This window comes from Ictidomys tridecemlineatus, chromosome 12, assembly GCF_052094955.1.
Source record: "Ictidomys tridecemlineatus isolate mIctTri1 chromosome 12, mIctTri1.hap1, whole genome shotgun sequence".
Lineage (NCBI taxonomy): Eukaryota > Metazoa > Chordata > Mammalia > Rodentia > Sciuridae > Ictidomys > Ictidomys tridecemlineatus.
Genome location: NC_135488.1, coordinates 114,660,789 through 114,674,164, shown reverse-complemented (window position 1 = coordinate 114,674,164; position 13,376 = coordinate 114,660,789). Strand labels below are relative to the sequence as shown.

The 13,376-nt window shown below is 36.5% G+C and overlaps 1 protein-coding gene across 6 annotated transcripts in view; it reads right to left on the bottom strand.

The window, feature by feature from the left end:
• Adam17 (ADAM metallopeptidase domain 17) overlaps window positions 1–13,376 on the bottom strand; it is a 51,786-nt gene that overhangs the window by 23,677 nt on the left and 14,733 nt on the right. For 2 of the 6 annotated variants that reach the window (XM_078029691.1, XM_078029690.1), the window contains exons 3-5: window positions 6,529–6,659; window positions 4,923–5,011; window positions 1,762–1,930 (exon numbers count right to left, since the gene is read on the bottom strand). In XM_078029691.1, the coding sequence (XP_077885817.1) occupies window positions 1,762–1,930; window positions 4,923–5,011; window positions 6,529–6,659 (389 nt within the window). Of the gene's footprint in view, window positions 1–1,761; window positions 1,931–4,922; window positions 5,012–6,528; window positions 6,660–13,376 lie in introns of those variants that run through there. The other 4 variants (XM_078029693.1, XM_021727769.3, XM_078029692.1 and 1 more) reach the window with 3 other exon arrangements.

Here is a 13,376-nt window from a genome sequence, read left to right as displayed (position 1 = left end):
TAGTTTGTGTTAATAGGACATCTTTCTTATTAAATAAACTTCTTAGGAATTTATTTATATACTACTATGCAAGTAATACCATCTTAGGTCTTCATAAATGAGGACAATAAATCAGGCAAGATGGCACACATCTAAGTCCCAGCTGAGGAAGGAGGATCTGAGCCTAGGATTTCAAGGCCGATCTGGGCAACACAGCCAGATGTGTCTTTTTAATAGTAGCACAGTAAGCCTGAAGTAGCAGTGCATGCCTATGATCCCAGTGGTTTAGGAAGCTGATGCAAAAGGATCAAAAGTTCAAGGTCAGCTTCAGCAACTTAGTGGAGCCCTAAACTCAGTGAGACTCTGTCTTAAAAAATAAAAAGGGGGGGCTGGGATGTGGCTCAAGCGGTAGCGTGCTCGCCTAGCATGCGTGCGGCCCGGGTTCGATCCTCAGCAGCACCACATACCAACAAAGATGTTGTGTCCGCCGAGAACTAAGAAGAAATAAATAAATGTTAAAATTCTCTCTCTCTGTCCCCCTCTCTCACTTTCTCTTTAAAAAAAAAATAAAATAAAATAAAAATAAAAATAAAAAGGGGGCTGGGGATGTGGCTCAAGCGGTAGCAAGCTCACCTGCCATGCGTGCGGCCCGGGTTCTATCCTCAGCACCACATACAAAGATGTTGTGTCCGCCAAATGCTAAAAAATAAATATTAAAAATCCTCTCTCTCTCCCCCCCCCCTCTCTCATTCTTTCTAAAAAAATAATAATAATAAATATTAATAAAAAGGGCTGGGACTGTAGCTCAGGGGTAAAGTGTCTGTGGGTTCAATCCCCAGGATCTTTCCTCTACACACCCCAAAAAAGCAGTCAATGATAGGTGGCTACCTAGCATGTGAAGGCCTGGATTCTATCTCCAGCACCTCAAAAAAAAAAAAAAAAAAAAATTTAAATTAATGACAATGAAGAGAAATAGGAAGATGATTGGTCTTTTTTGTTGTTGTTTTGGGTATGGGGATTAAACCCAGGGATGCTTAACTACAGAGCTAGGTTCCCAGCCATTTTTATTTTGAGACAAGGTCTAAGTTTCTTAGGGCATTCCTAACATAAGTTGCTGAGGTTGACCTTGAACTTGTAATTCTACTGCCTCACCTCTTGAATCACTGATTACACGGGTGCACCACAACATCCAGCTTGTCATGCTCTTTATATGACTCTAAATAGATCTGTCCCAAAGCTGATAACCTTCCTGGTATTCTACACAATTCAGATTTCTCTTCTTGCCCAACTAATTAACCTATAGTTTCTCTAAAGTATTATTTTGACACTTCTAAGTACCTTCAAATAAAGAATTTTCACTCAGATCATTTAATTTCCCAATCCCCAATCTCTTTTTAAGACCAATCATTGTTGCTCCTGTTATACTCCAACATTACAGAAAAAGAATTGTAAGAATTTCTGAACAACTCTATTTTTAAACCAAATACTACAGTTACTTGATACTTTTCTTTTTTAATCAAAAACCACTCCTATCAAAGACACCTGTAATATGCTTGTCATTCAAAAATACAAGTATGGCTTCTTTTTGTTTTTGTTTTTTGCAGTACAAGGGATTGAACATGTTAGACAAGTGCCCTTCCACGGAGCTACATCCCAGTTTGTTAACATTCTATTTATTTATATAGAGACAGGGTCTCCCAAGTTTGCCCAAACTAGCCTAAGACAGCTGAAAATATGGGCATATGTCCCCACACCCAGCTCAAAATATATTTTTAATCTTACCTTCAGGTGGCTCTCTGTCTACCAGTCCTTTTGGAAGCAACTCTTCATTATCCACTTTTAAATAACCACATACTTTTGGAGACTGTAAACGTGAAACATTCTTGATATCTTCTGACTTATAAACTAACATTCTTTTGTCCTCAGTATCATTAACAAATCTCCAAAGTGGCTAAAACACAAAGTATACATGTCAAGATGGAAAAAATAAAAACTCCTAAATATTAAATTCTTACAATGTTCTATTTTTTAATATTTTTTTTTAGTTGTAGATGGACACAATACCTTTATTTTTTATTTACTTTTATGTTGTGCTGAGGATGGAACCCAGGGCTTTATACATGCTAGGCAAGCGCTCTGCCACTGAGCCACAATCCCAGCCCTCTTACAACATTCTTTGCTTGTTCTTAGATAACATTTAAGTAAACTGGACATTTTACCCAAAATAAATCATTTCTATTTTTATCACATGGATTTCTATGCGAATAAATTCATATCCCTCATTATTTTATCTGTACATGGGGAAAAGCATTAATTTGTGAAAGTTACAAAATCTTTTAGAAGATCCAGAAAAAAATATGCTTGTACTTTTCCATTAATTCATTCAAAAATTTCTAAGTAATGCCAACTGTATACTGGCACTGTTAGAAGGCATACTAATTTTGCAATAAGTCAGACAAGATTTCTGTGAATGTGGAATTTCCATTTTAGTTTCCTTTAACATTCAGATATTTGATATGTCTGTCATACTAATTTTTTTAAATATCTGTTTTAAATGTGGATGGACCTTTATTTTATTCACTTATTTTTATGTGGTGCTGAGAATCAAACCCAGTGCCTCACACATGCTAGGCAAGCGCTCCACCACTGAGCCACAACTCCAGCCCCCATACTAGATTTCATGAATAAAAAAGGAAATAAAAAGATTTTTAAAGAGAGATGACTAAAAACTTGCAACAATATGCCTGAAATTTCTTAGTTTCAGGAAAGTTACTTTATAAAAATCTGCATTTCCAGTAAATCAAACTCACGGGTTCCAAAGGTTTCCCAAGTCAAAAGGATGTTCCTATGTTTACAAAATAGTTATCTGTAAAGACAATGGTCTCAACAGAAATAGGCAGCTTGTGGGGAATGCATAAAAAAAAAATTTTAAATTTTACGCTGGGGATGTAGCTCACTGGTTTAGTGTTTGCCTAGCATGCACAAGGCCCTGGGTTTGATCTCTAGCAATGCAGAAACAAAACAAACTTGTTTCTCCATCAGGGAAATATGAATCAATGAGATACCACTTCATATCCTTTAGGATGGCTATAATCAAAGACAAATTCTGGTAAGGATGTAGAGAAATCAGAACCTTCATAAATGTTGACAAAAATGTGAATCCTCATAAATGTTGACAAAAATGTGAACTTTAGTTACCATACGATCTAACAATCCTACTCCTAGAATTATTTAAGAAATGAAAACATATACCCACATGAAAACCTGCTCATGAATGTTCACAGTAGCTCTGTTAATAATAGCCAAGAAGTGGAAACACCTTAATCGTCCATCAACTGATGAATGAATAAATATGTTATATCCAAACAATAGAACGTAATTCAACAATAAAAAGAAATGAAGTACTAGTACATGCTTCAACATAGATGAACCCTGAGAATATTGTTCTAAGCAAGAAGGCTACAAGGTGGGAGTTCATAACCCAATTGAGTCAAATGTATGAAAGATGATATATCATGAGCTATGTAATGTTTTGAACAACCAATAAAAAAAATAAAAATGAATAAATAAATAAATAAAAAGAAGGCTACAAGGCCAAGGAAATGCCAGCACCATACTCTTGAATTTCCCAGTTTTCAGAACCATGAGTAACGCCAGTAACCCTAGCAACTTGGGAGGCTGAGGCAGGAGGACTGAAAGTTCAAGGCCAACCTCATCAATTTAGCCAGGACCTATCTCAAAATAAAAAGTAAAACAAGGGTTAGGCATGTGGATCAGTGGTTAAGTATCCCTAGGTTCAATCCCTAGAATCCACCAAAAACAAAAACCTCTATTATTGATAAATTACCCAGTCTCAGACATTCTGTTATAGCAACAGTAAGGGACTAAGACAACAGCCTAAACATTAATAGTCTACAACATACTGCAAGATCATGTATTTCTTTTTTCATATTACTGATGAGTGACAAAAGACTAATGGTACATGGTTTGAATGTATTTTTAAAATATAAAATTTTTAGCACCAGCATCCTGGCTTAACCCTACCAGCAAATACACCTGAAAATTTCATTTACACCAACTTTTTAGTTCTCCCACAGAAGATCTGTTTTGGTGATGATTTCCACTACCCAAAGCATTACTGTTTTCCAAAAATCATGGAATCAACTTCAACTCACAAATAAATGGCATGTTCTGTTTTCTAGACTGGTATCTGACAAGTAGATACATGCCTGACACAAATATGGTAACCTCAGTCCTGATTTTGACCTAGTGCTTCAGTGGAAGAGTGGCCGGAGACTGAATTTCTCTACAGACTTACCAGACTATGAACTATAACCTTTTACTGATCTAACATGTCCAGAGTAGCTACCCAGGAAATGGATAAATAAGACTTCACCTTTGTCTTTGAGAATGTTTATATCTGGAGTAGGATTATTAGAGAAAAATTTTAAATGCATGAGAGAAGGAATGTTTTCTCTTCCTATATCCACCCCACATGTTTCTCTATCAATTGTGGTACTTTAGAAATACAAGGTGAATCTGATGACAGCTTCCTAGACATATAAAAAGTATCATCCTTGTTTTTCTTTTTTGGTACTGGGGATTAAACCCAGAGGCACTTTACCACTAAGTTACATCCCCAGCCCCTTTTATTTTTTATTTTGAGACAGGATCTTATTAAGTTGCTTGCAGTCTCCCTTAGTTGTTAGGTCTCAAAAGTGCATCCTCCTGCCTCAGCTTCCTCCCTGCTGGAATTACAGGTGTGTACAACAGCACCCTGCTTCATCCTTACTTTAAAAGTCATCTATTTTCTTCCTCGTGAAAAGAAAAAAAAAAACCTCTTTAAATATAAGGAGAAAAGAAATAATTAATTTTAACCTTTGCCATCTTAAAACAACTAACAGAGATATAAGCTACTACAAAAAGATCACATGTAGACTTACCTCTATGTTATATTCTGCACCATCTGTGTTGATTCTTATTATAACATCATCATCTCCTATATGGGCTAGGACTCTAGAGTTAGGCTCACCTTGAGAAGTAACATTTTTTTATTATTAAAAATCAGGTCAAATAATAAACCACTCATTAAACTTATTAAATCCTTCATCAGATTGAAATGTGCATCGTACTATGAATTCTGCCAACAAAAACCAAAAGTCCCAGAAAGAAGCTAGATAATTTTCACCTTGTGAGGAGGTATAATCATTTTAAATCTATCAATTTTCAAAAAACATACCAAAAAACTTGTAGATATTCTTCCAGAATAACTACCTAATTTTAGGTGAGAAAGAACTAAGAGAAGGCAGAAAATATGATCTGTAATATACAGATTTTAAACTGTGCTTTGGAGACTTCTATACCATCTCTTTTTTTTTTAATTGCAGAAAAAAGTTCAAAAAGTAAACTGTAGCCAGGTGTGGTGGCATACTCCTGTAACCTGAGCTGCCTGGGAGGGAAGATTTCAAGTTCGGAGTCAGTCTGGGCAATATATCAAAACCCTGACTCAAAATAAAAAATAAAAAGACCTGAGTCCAATCCCTAATACTGCAAAACAAACAAACAAATAAAAACCTGCAACTGCTTGTTTGATATATTTTCTCAAATAAATATAAAAAGTAGGATATTTGGCTGGTGAGGCGGTACACACCTATAATCCCAAGGACACAGAAGGCTAAGACAGGAGAATCTCAAATTTGAGGCCAGCCTCAGCATGTTAGCAATATCCTTAGTAACTCAGTGAGATTCTGTCTCCAAATTAAAAATAAAAATAATTGGGGGAGGGGCTGGGGTTATGGCTCAAAGGTAGAGCACTTGCCTAGCACCTGTGAGGCACTGGGTTTGATCTCAGTACCAAATAAAAATAAAATATAGGTATTGTATCCACCTTCAACTAAAAAATATTTTTAAAAAAATAATAATTGGTGGAGTAACAGAGTGATAAAGCATCTCTGGCTTCAATTCCCAGTATCAAATAATAATAATAATAAATTATGTGTTCCCCTAGTTTCCCTGATTTAAGTCTCATTAAGAAAAGCCTACTGGGCTGGGGTTGTGGCTCCCGGACAGAGCACTTGTCTCACACATGTGAGGCACTGGTTAGATCCTCAGCACCACATAAAAATAAATAAACAAAATAAAGATATTATTAGGGCTGGGGATATAGCTCAGTTGGGAGAGTGCTTGCCTTGCATGAACAAGGCCTTGGATTCGATCCCCAGCATCAAAAACAAAACAAAGATTATTATTAAAAGAAAAGCCTACAGTCCTTGCATAAAGACAAGAGAAGGTTAAATCTGTATCATTTGAAATTAATTTTAATCATCAAATCAGCCAGCTAGCATGACATGCTAGGTAACACTCATTTCCTCCTGTTATAATGTTTCTTCTTTCAAATTTAGTACAGCTCAAACAGAACCATAGCAGAATAACACTCCTATGAGAGCAAGCCCTTCCACCACCTACCTACCAGAAGAGATTATATAATTTTGTTAGACTTAGAGAACTAACCTCCCAGACATGAGGACAAAATCCAAGCCCCATACTAACCAACCACATGTCCACTGAAGAAGTCTTGCCATTTTACAGTGTACTCGCTTTCATCTTCACCATCCACCACCACAACTTTGAAATTTTGTGAAAAGCGTTCGGTACTTGATGTCAAGTACAATTTAAAATGCCTAAAGAGAAAATGCATTCAGAGTTTACTCTATGCATATTAAAAAAAAAAAACCTAAACTTTCTTAAAATTCTGGAGAAGTTGACAGTAAAAAAAACACTATGTAAGTTATAACTAAGGTATTTAGAGCAACGTACCTCCTGTAAAGACAAAAGAACTCTGGTCTAACTGCAAAAACTTGGCAGACCAAAAGAAACTAACTGGAGGAGAGATTCAAAGAGCTTATATGAGTTTCTCTTTCCTACAAAATTGATAATAAGTAAACACATGTATTTGGATAACCAAAGCAGAATTTTTGCTTATCTGGAAAAATTATTACTAAAGATTAATATTATTATATATCATTAACTGAACAACTACTTAATGTTATATACTCTATGTTAGTTTTACAAACTGTGAAACTAATGCAAGGTTACACAGCTAGTGAACAGTGAAACTAGAAACTAACTGCTGTATTTCACATCTTGGTGCTCTGCTGCCTCTAGCAATCAAGCTGGGTACCCTGTGGGAAAATTCTTATTGCTGTGCAAATTAATAAATAGCTGCTCTCTACATTTAAAAGCACTCATGAGCCCCTCCTCCTTTCAAGAACTTATCTTGAAAACTATGTACCCAAAATTACCATTAGGAAAATAAAAACAAAGCCTCCAATGCAGACATTAAAATATGCCCTTTAGATCTTTAGATGGGGCTTTTTGTTTTCTACAGTTTGTTGTTCTGATAAAAAAAATTGGGATGGTAAGCAAGATTTTTTTCAATTATTATTTATAGAGCCCTTTCAATGTGCTCATGAACACCAAAGACAAAGAAAGGCATGCTATTTATCTCAGCCACAGGAACAAATTTTGTCAGCTGTGGTGTTGAAAATATGAAATGTTGCTTCCCCATGGGTCTGCTTGAGTCTTTGAACTGCCAGGAAGAAATCCAGACTGGAACAGTTCCCGGGGGAAACAAATATTTTTAACTTTTGAGCACACAAGGTAATTTTAGTTTGCTTGTGGTTTTTAGTGGTTAGAGAGAAAGAAACAAAATAGAACATTATTTCCTAAAGCTTTAGAACATTTTATCCTGCTCTCCAAAATTGTATCTTCCCACACATTTTTTTTTCACCTTCAGTTATGCTGAGAACTGTCAAAAGCAAGCCTATTACAAAGCATCCCTATTATAAATTCTTATTATTTAGCTTTAAAGCTCTCTATGAATCAATATTATTTTTAAGGTTCTTTCAAACAAGTAAAAAAAAAACCCTATATTTTTCATTTTCTGTTATAAATCGCTCTAAAGATAAAGACCAAGAAATGATAAAATTATGGTTTTTCAAATTTTCCAATCTTAGCTTTTGAGCTATAAAAGCTCCAACAGGAAATGTCAATCAAAATTTACCTTAACTTATCTTCCTAAAGTTATGTAAAATTATTTACTTGTAAAGGTAAAATTTCTAAGCTGATTCTAAGCTGCAAAAGTCTGAGTTAAAGTGTAAAAGACCCGGCATTGTAAAGTTTCTAAATGGCAAGGCCTGGTCTAAAAAGTAAAGACTAGGTATTGTTAAAATTCTTCTGCTACCCCCGGAACCTGTAATCCCTGTAGCTGTTAGGACAATACCTGAACTGCCCAGTAAATATTTCTCCTGGTTCCCTGGTTGTTTAATAGCTAAGGGCTCCAAGTAGCTCGGCACGTAAGCATCCAGGTCCCAAAACCAATCAGTTTAAATGTGTACCCCGCTTAGGAGTGACCAATCACCCCTGCCCAGACTGTTCCCGCCAATGAATGTACTAATCCTGTCTCAGAGTTGTTGTTCAATTTTCCCGCGCCTCATGATGATTTGTTCTGATGTATGCAAAGCCCCCGCCCTCCCCAAAAAGTGTACTTAAGCTCTGCTTGACCTCTGCTCTGGGCTCTGGGCTGCTCTCCCTTCCTGAGTGAGCCTTGAGCCCCAGCATGCTGATTCAATAAACTCCCTCCTGCCAACTGCATGAAGCTAGTCTCTTGTGTGGTCTCTTCCTCCGATGCTCCGCCGGACCCTTACAACTTACAAACTTAAATTTATCTTTCTTTTGATTTCAGAATTTACTGTAATAACAGATTAGTACTAACCAGTCTGGATTACCATTATTTTCCTATTTTTTAATGGTCCATCTTATCAGGCATCTTACTTTTTTTAGTGGGGGGCAGGGGCGGGGGTACTGGAGATTGACCTCAAGAGTCACTCAACCTCTGAGCCACATCCCCAGCCCTATTTTGTATTTTATTTAGAGACAAGGTCTGAGTTGCTTAGAGTTTTACTTTTGCTGAGGCTGGCTCTGAACTCATGATCCTATGGTCAGCCTCTGGAGCCACTGGGATTACAGGCATGCACCACCACGCCCAGCCCTTACTTTAATTTCTTTCAGTCCTACCCTCCTCAAATAATTCGAGATATTTCGCCTTTAGGAAAAACATCTAGCTTTAAAAAAAAAAATCTGATAACATTATAAAAAAAATATTTGCAACTTTTTTGTTAAGTTAGATAAGTCTTTCTTTCTTTCTTTTTTTTGAGCTGGGGATTGAACCCTGGGTCTTATGCATGCAAGACAAGCACTGTACCAACTGAGCTATATCCCTAGCCCTAGATAAGTATTTCTCGATGTACACCAAAAAGGAAGTACAAATTTTAAACATTTTCCTTTTTTTCATAAAATTAATTAATGCAGTCTTCTCAGCATTCTGTGCTTTCCAACCTTTGTGTAATCTTGGTTTATTTTTTTCCTTTCCATTATTATTTTAAAACAATCTACTTATTTACCATTACTACCAAGTAACTGATGAACTCAGTTAATCCCACCTTAAGACTGGAAGCCATCGCATCACAAAGTCATGAAAAGTTCATTTGTGTTTACTATAAATTATTGCAATTTCCAAACTTGTTTGGATTCCCTGCCCGGGCCTTGAACTCACCCATGCCTGGCTCTCCTTGACCAGGTAACAACCCTCTCTGAAACCTCAGCGGTGCCTCATAAATTCTGATGTCAAGATCTGAATTTACTCCCTACCTTGAAACATCAAGTCATGTAGGTCATTAATCTGCCATCTGCCCTTGTATTTCATTTGCCAGAAACCTATTAGCTCTAAGTTCCCAAGATACTCCTCTTTGTAACTTTTTGTGCTATAAAAACATTTTCTTCCCTGAGAGCTGGGTTGTTCTCTGGCCCGGCTTTCGGGTGAGACAGTCGCTGGCCAGTTTTCTTTGTGTACACAAAATAAGCTTGCTTTAATTTGATTTAAATTTAGAGTCTTTTCCTTGTGTTGTGGTTCAACACAATAAGTGTACTCACAAAGGTGAGGTCAGTCATAATATGCACTCATCATGTCAGCTCTTTTTTTTTTTTCTAAGCGCTAATAACACAATGTAGTAGAAAAGGAAGGCTATTGGGATTTGATTCTGAAAACCCTGGCTCAAATCCTATCTCCTCCACTTACTCACTCTTTGCCTTTGGCTTTAATCTATGAACCTAGCATTCTATGCAAATGGCAAAAATATTGACTAAATAACTGGTTTGAAGGTTAAATAACCTGTTAAGCACCTGGCACGAAATTCTCATAAATCAGCAGACATATTTCCCATTAAATATTTATTAATTAGTTTATTTATTTATTTATTTTTGTGGTGCTGGGGATTGAACCCAGAGCCTTGTGCAGGGCAAGCATTCTACCAACGGAGCTACATCCCTAGCCCTCCATTAAACATTTAAGATCAAAACTATGAAAAATAAATTACAAACTTCCCCATATTATTTAACATTTTATTTTTCTTTTTTCCCTTGTGGTGCTGGGATTTGAACTCAGAGCCCCACACATGATAAGCAAGCACTCTACCACTGAGCTACATCCCCAGCCCAACATTTTCTTAATGAACCAATGTCTTCTATGAGACATGGAAGAGAAATACACAAGGCATACAAATATTTGCCCCTTGGCAAGGATTTTACAGGCCACCCCAAATCAAGCTTTAACAGAAACCAAGAAAGCTTAATTTTGAGTTCTGCTTTCTTTCCTTTCCCCTTGCTCTTACTCCTTCCTTACAATTTATCATATCCATTCCACCAACTCTTATCAGTACAACAGATACAACACAAACTTTGGAATTAGGCCTGTGCTCAAATCCCATATCAACCATTTACTAGCTAAGAAATTTTAGGCACATTATCTAACATTTTTGCGCCTTTTATTTATTTTTCTTTTTGTGTCTTCAAAAAAGGAATAAGAGCCAGGCATGGTTGCACATGCCTGTAACTGACTAAAATAATCAGTAATGTACAGTAATGGACCAATTTCTTTAATGTTCTAAACACTACTATAATTTAATAGTCAAAAAGACAATCCAATAGAAAAATGGTCCCAGAATGTAAAAAGTCAACTGACTGAAAAATAAAATAAAATAAATGAAAAGGTGCTCATTTTCACATAAAATGAAAATCAAAACTACGGGATACCTTCCCCTGGGCTGGTTGATAGAGTGCTTGTCTTGCATGCATAAAACCCTGGGTTCAATCCCCAGCACCACAATAAATAAATAAATAAATAAATAAATGAATAAAACAAACATTCACATCCTTGACTGAATAATTATCCTATAAATGTAACCTTTAAAAGCACCCAAAAGAGGGCTGGGATTGTGGCTCAGTGGCAGAGCGCCTGCCTTGTCCATGTGAGGCACTGGGTTCGATCACAACACCAGAAAGAAAAGAAAAAGAAAAAGAAAAAGACATTGTGTCCATATGCAACTGAAAAAATCCTCAGCACAATAAATAAATAAATAAATAAATGCATTATGTCCATATACAACTGAAAAAATATTTTTAAAAAAACACACCCAGGGGCTGGAGATGAGGCTCAAGCGGTAGCGCGCTCACCTGGCATGTGTGCGGCCTGGGTTCGATCCTCTGCACCACATACTAAACAAAGACGTTGTGTCCACCAAAAACTAAAAAAATAAATATTAAAAAAAAAAAAAACTCTCTCTCTCTCTCAAAAAAAAAAAAAAAAAAAACACACCCAGGGCTGGGATTGTGGCTCAGCGGTAGAGCACTCGCCTAGCATGGGTGGGATCCGGGTTCAGTCCTCAGCACCACATAAAAAAATAAAAGCATTGTGTTGTATCCATAAATAAATAAATATTTTAAAAAAAAACAAAACACACACACACACACCCAAAAGAGCTGGGCATGGTGGCACACGCATGTAATCCCAGCAACTAGGAGGCTGAGGCAGGAAGACTGCAAGTTCAAGGCCAGTCTCAGCAACTAAGCAGGGCTCTAAGCAATTAGGGAGACCCTGACTCAATCAAAATTTAAAATTTTTAAAAAGGGCTAGGGAAAACAAAAAAAAAGGTTAAGGAAGTGACTTAGTGGTAAAGAGCCTTTGGGTTCAATCCCTATCCCACCACCCAAAAAACAACACCAGAAGAGGTATATTTACAAAGTTATTCATTAGAGCACTGTTTGTTATAGCAAAAAAAAAAAAAAAAAAAAAAAATCAATTTGATTAAACAATATCCACTTGTTGAGTACTAGTCAAGAGTTGCTACAATTCTATGCACTGGAAATTATGTGACTGTTTATAATAATGTGTATCTATATTGTCTATATCACCTACAGTATTCCAGTATTTCAGGGAATGTTTCCAGGAGGCTCTTCCAATACCAAAATCTGTGGATGTTCGAGTCCCAAATATAAAATGGCATATAACCTCTCCTATACTTTAAATCATCTCTAGATTACTTATAATACCTAACACATGTAAATTTTATACAAATAGTTGTACAGTTCACAGAAAAACAGAACAAATGAACTGGACATGGTGGTGTATGTCTGTAATCCCTGAGGCTGAGGCAAGAGGATCACAAGATTAAGGCCAGTCTGAGCAATGTAGCAAGACTCTATCAAAAAATAAAACTTATGGGCTGCGGATGTGGCTAAAGCGGTGGTGCGCTTGCCTGGCATGCATGCGGCCTGGGTTTGATCCTCAGCACCACATACAAACAAAAATGTTGTGTCCGTCGAAAACTAAAAAATAAATATTAAAAAAAATTTTTTAAATAAATAAACAAAATTTAAAAAGGGGGGCTGGGGATGTGGCTCAAGTGGTAGCGCGCTCGCCTGGCATGCGTGTGGCCCCGGGTTCGATCCTCAACACCACCTACAAACAAAGATGTTGTGTCTGCCGAAAACTTTAAAAAAATAAATAAATATTAAAAAATTCTCTCACTCTCTCTTTAAAAAAAAAAAAATATATAAAAAAGGGTTGGGGAGGGGCTGGGAATGTGGCTCAGGCGGTAGCGCCCTCCTCTGGCGTGCATGCAGCCCCGGTTCGATCCTCAGCACCACATACCAAAGATGTTGTGTCCGCCGAGAACTAAAAAATAAATATTAAAAATAAAAAGGGTTGGGGATGTAGCTCAATGGTTTAAAAAAAAAGTAGCTATTGGCTATTGGGAAATGCTATGTGTTGCTTGATTGGGCATTGTCAGTAGGTTTTATTCTAGGAATGTACATTTTTATGCATTCACTTTTCTCTAAATTTTTTAGTTAATCTTAGGATTAATGTTGTATGAGAAATAGATAAGTCTGAATTTTTTTTTGGTAATCTATTAGAACAAAACATTTGATTGTTGCTGTTGTTGCTGTTATGATACTTTGTAGTTTGTGCTTTAATTATCCACCACTTTTCAGGAATTTGTATT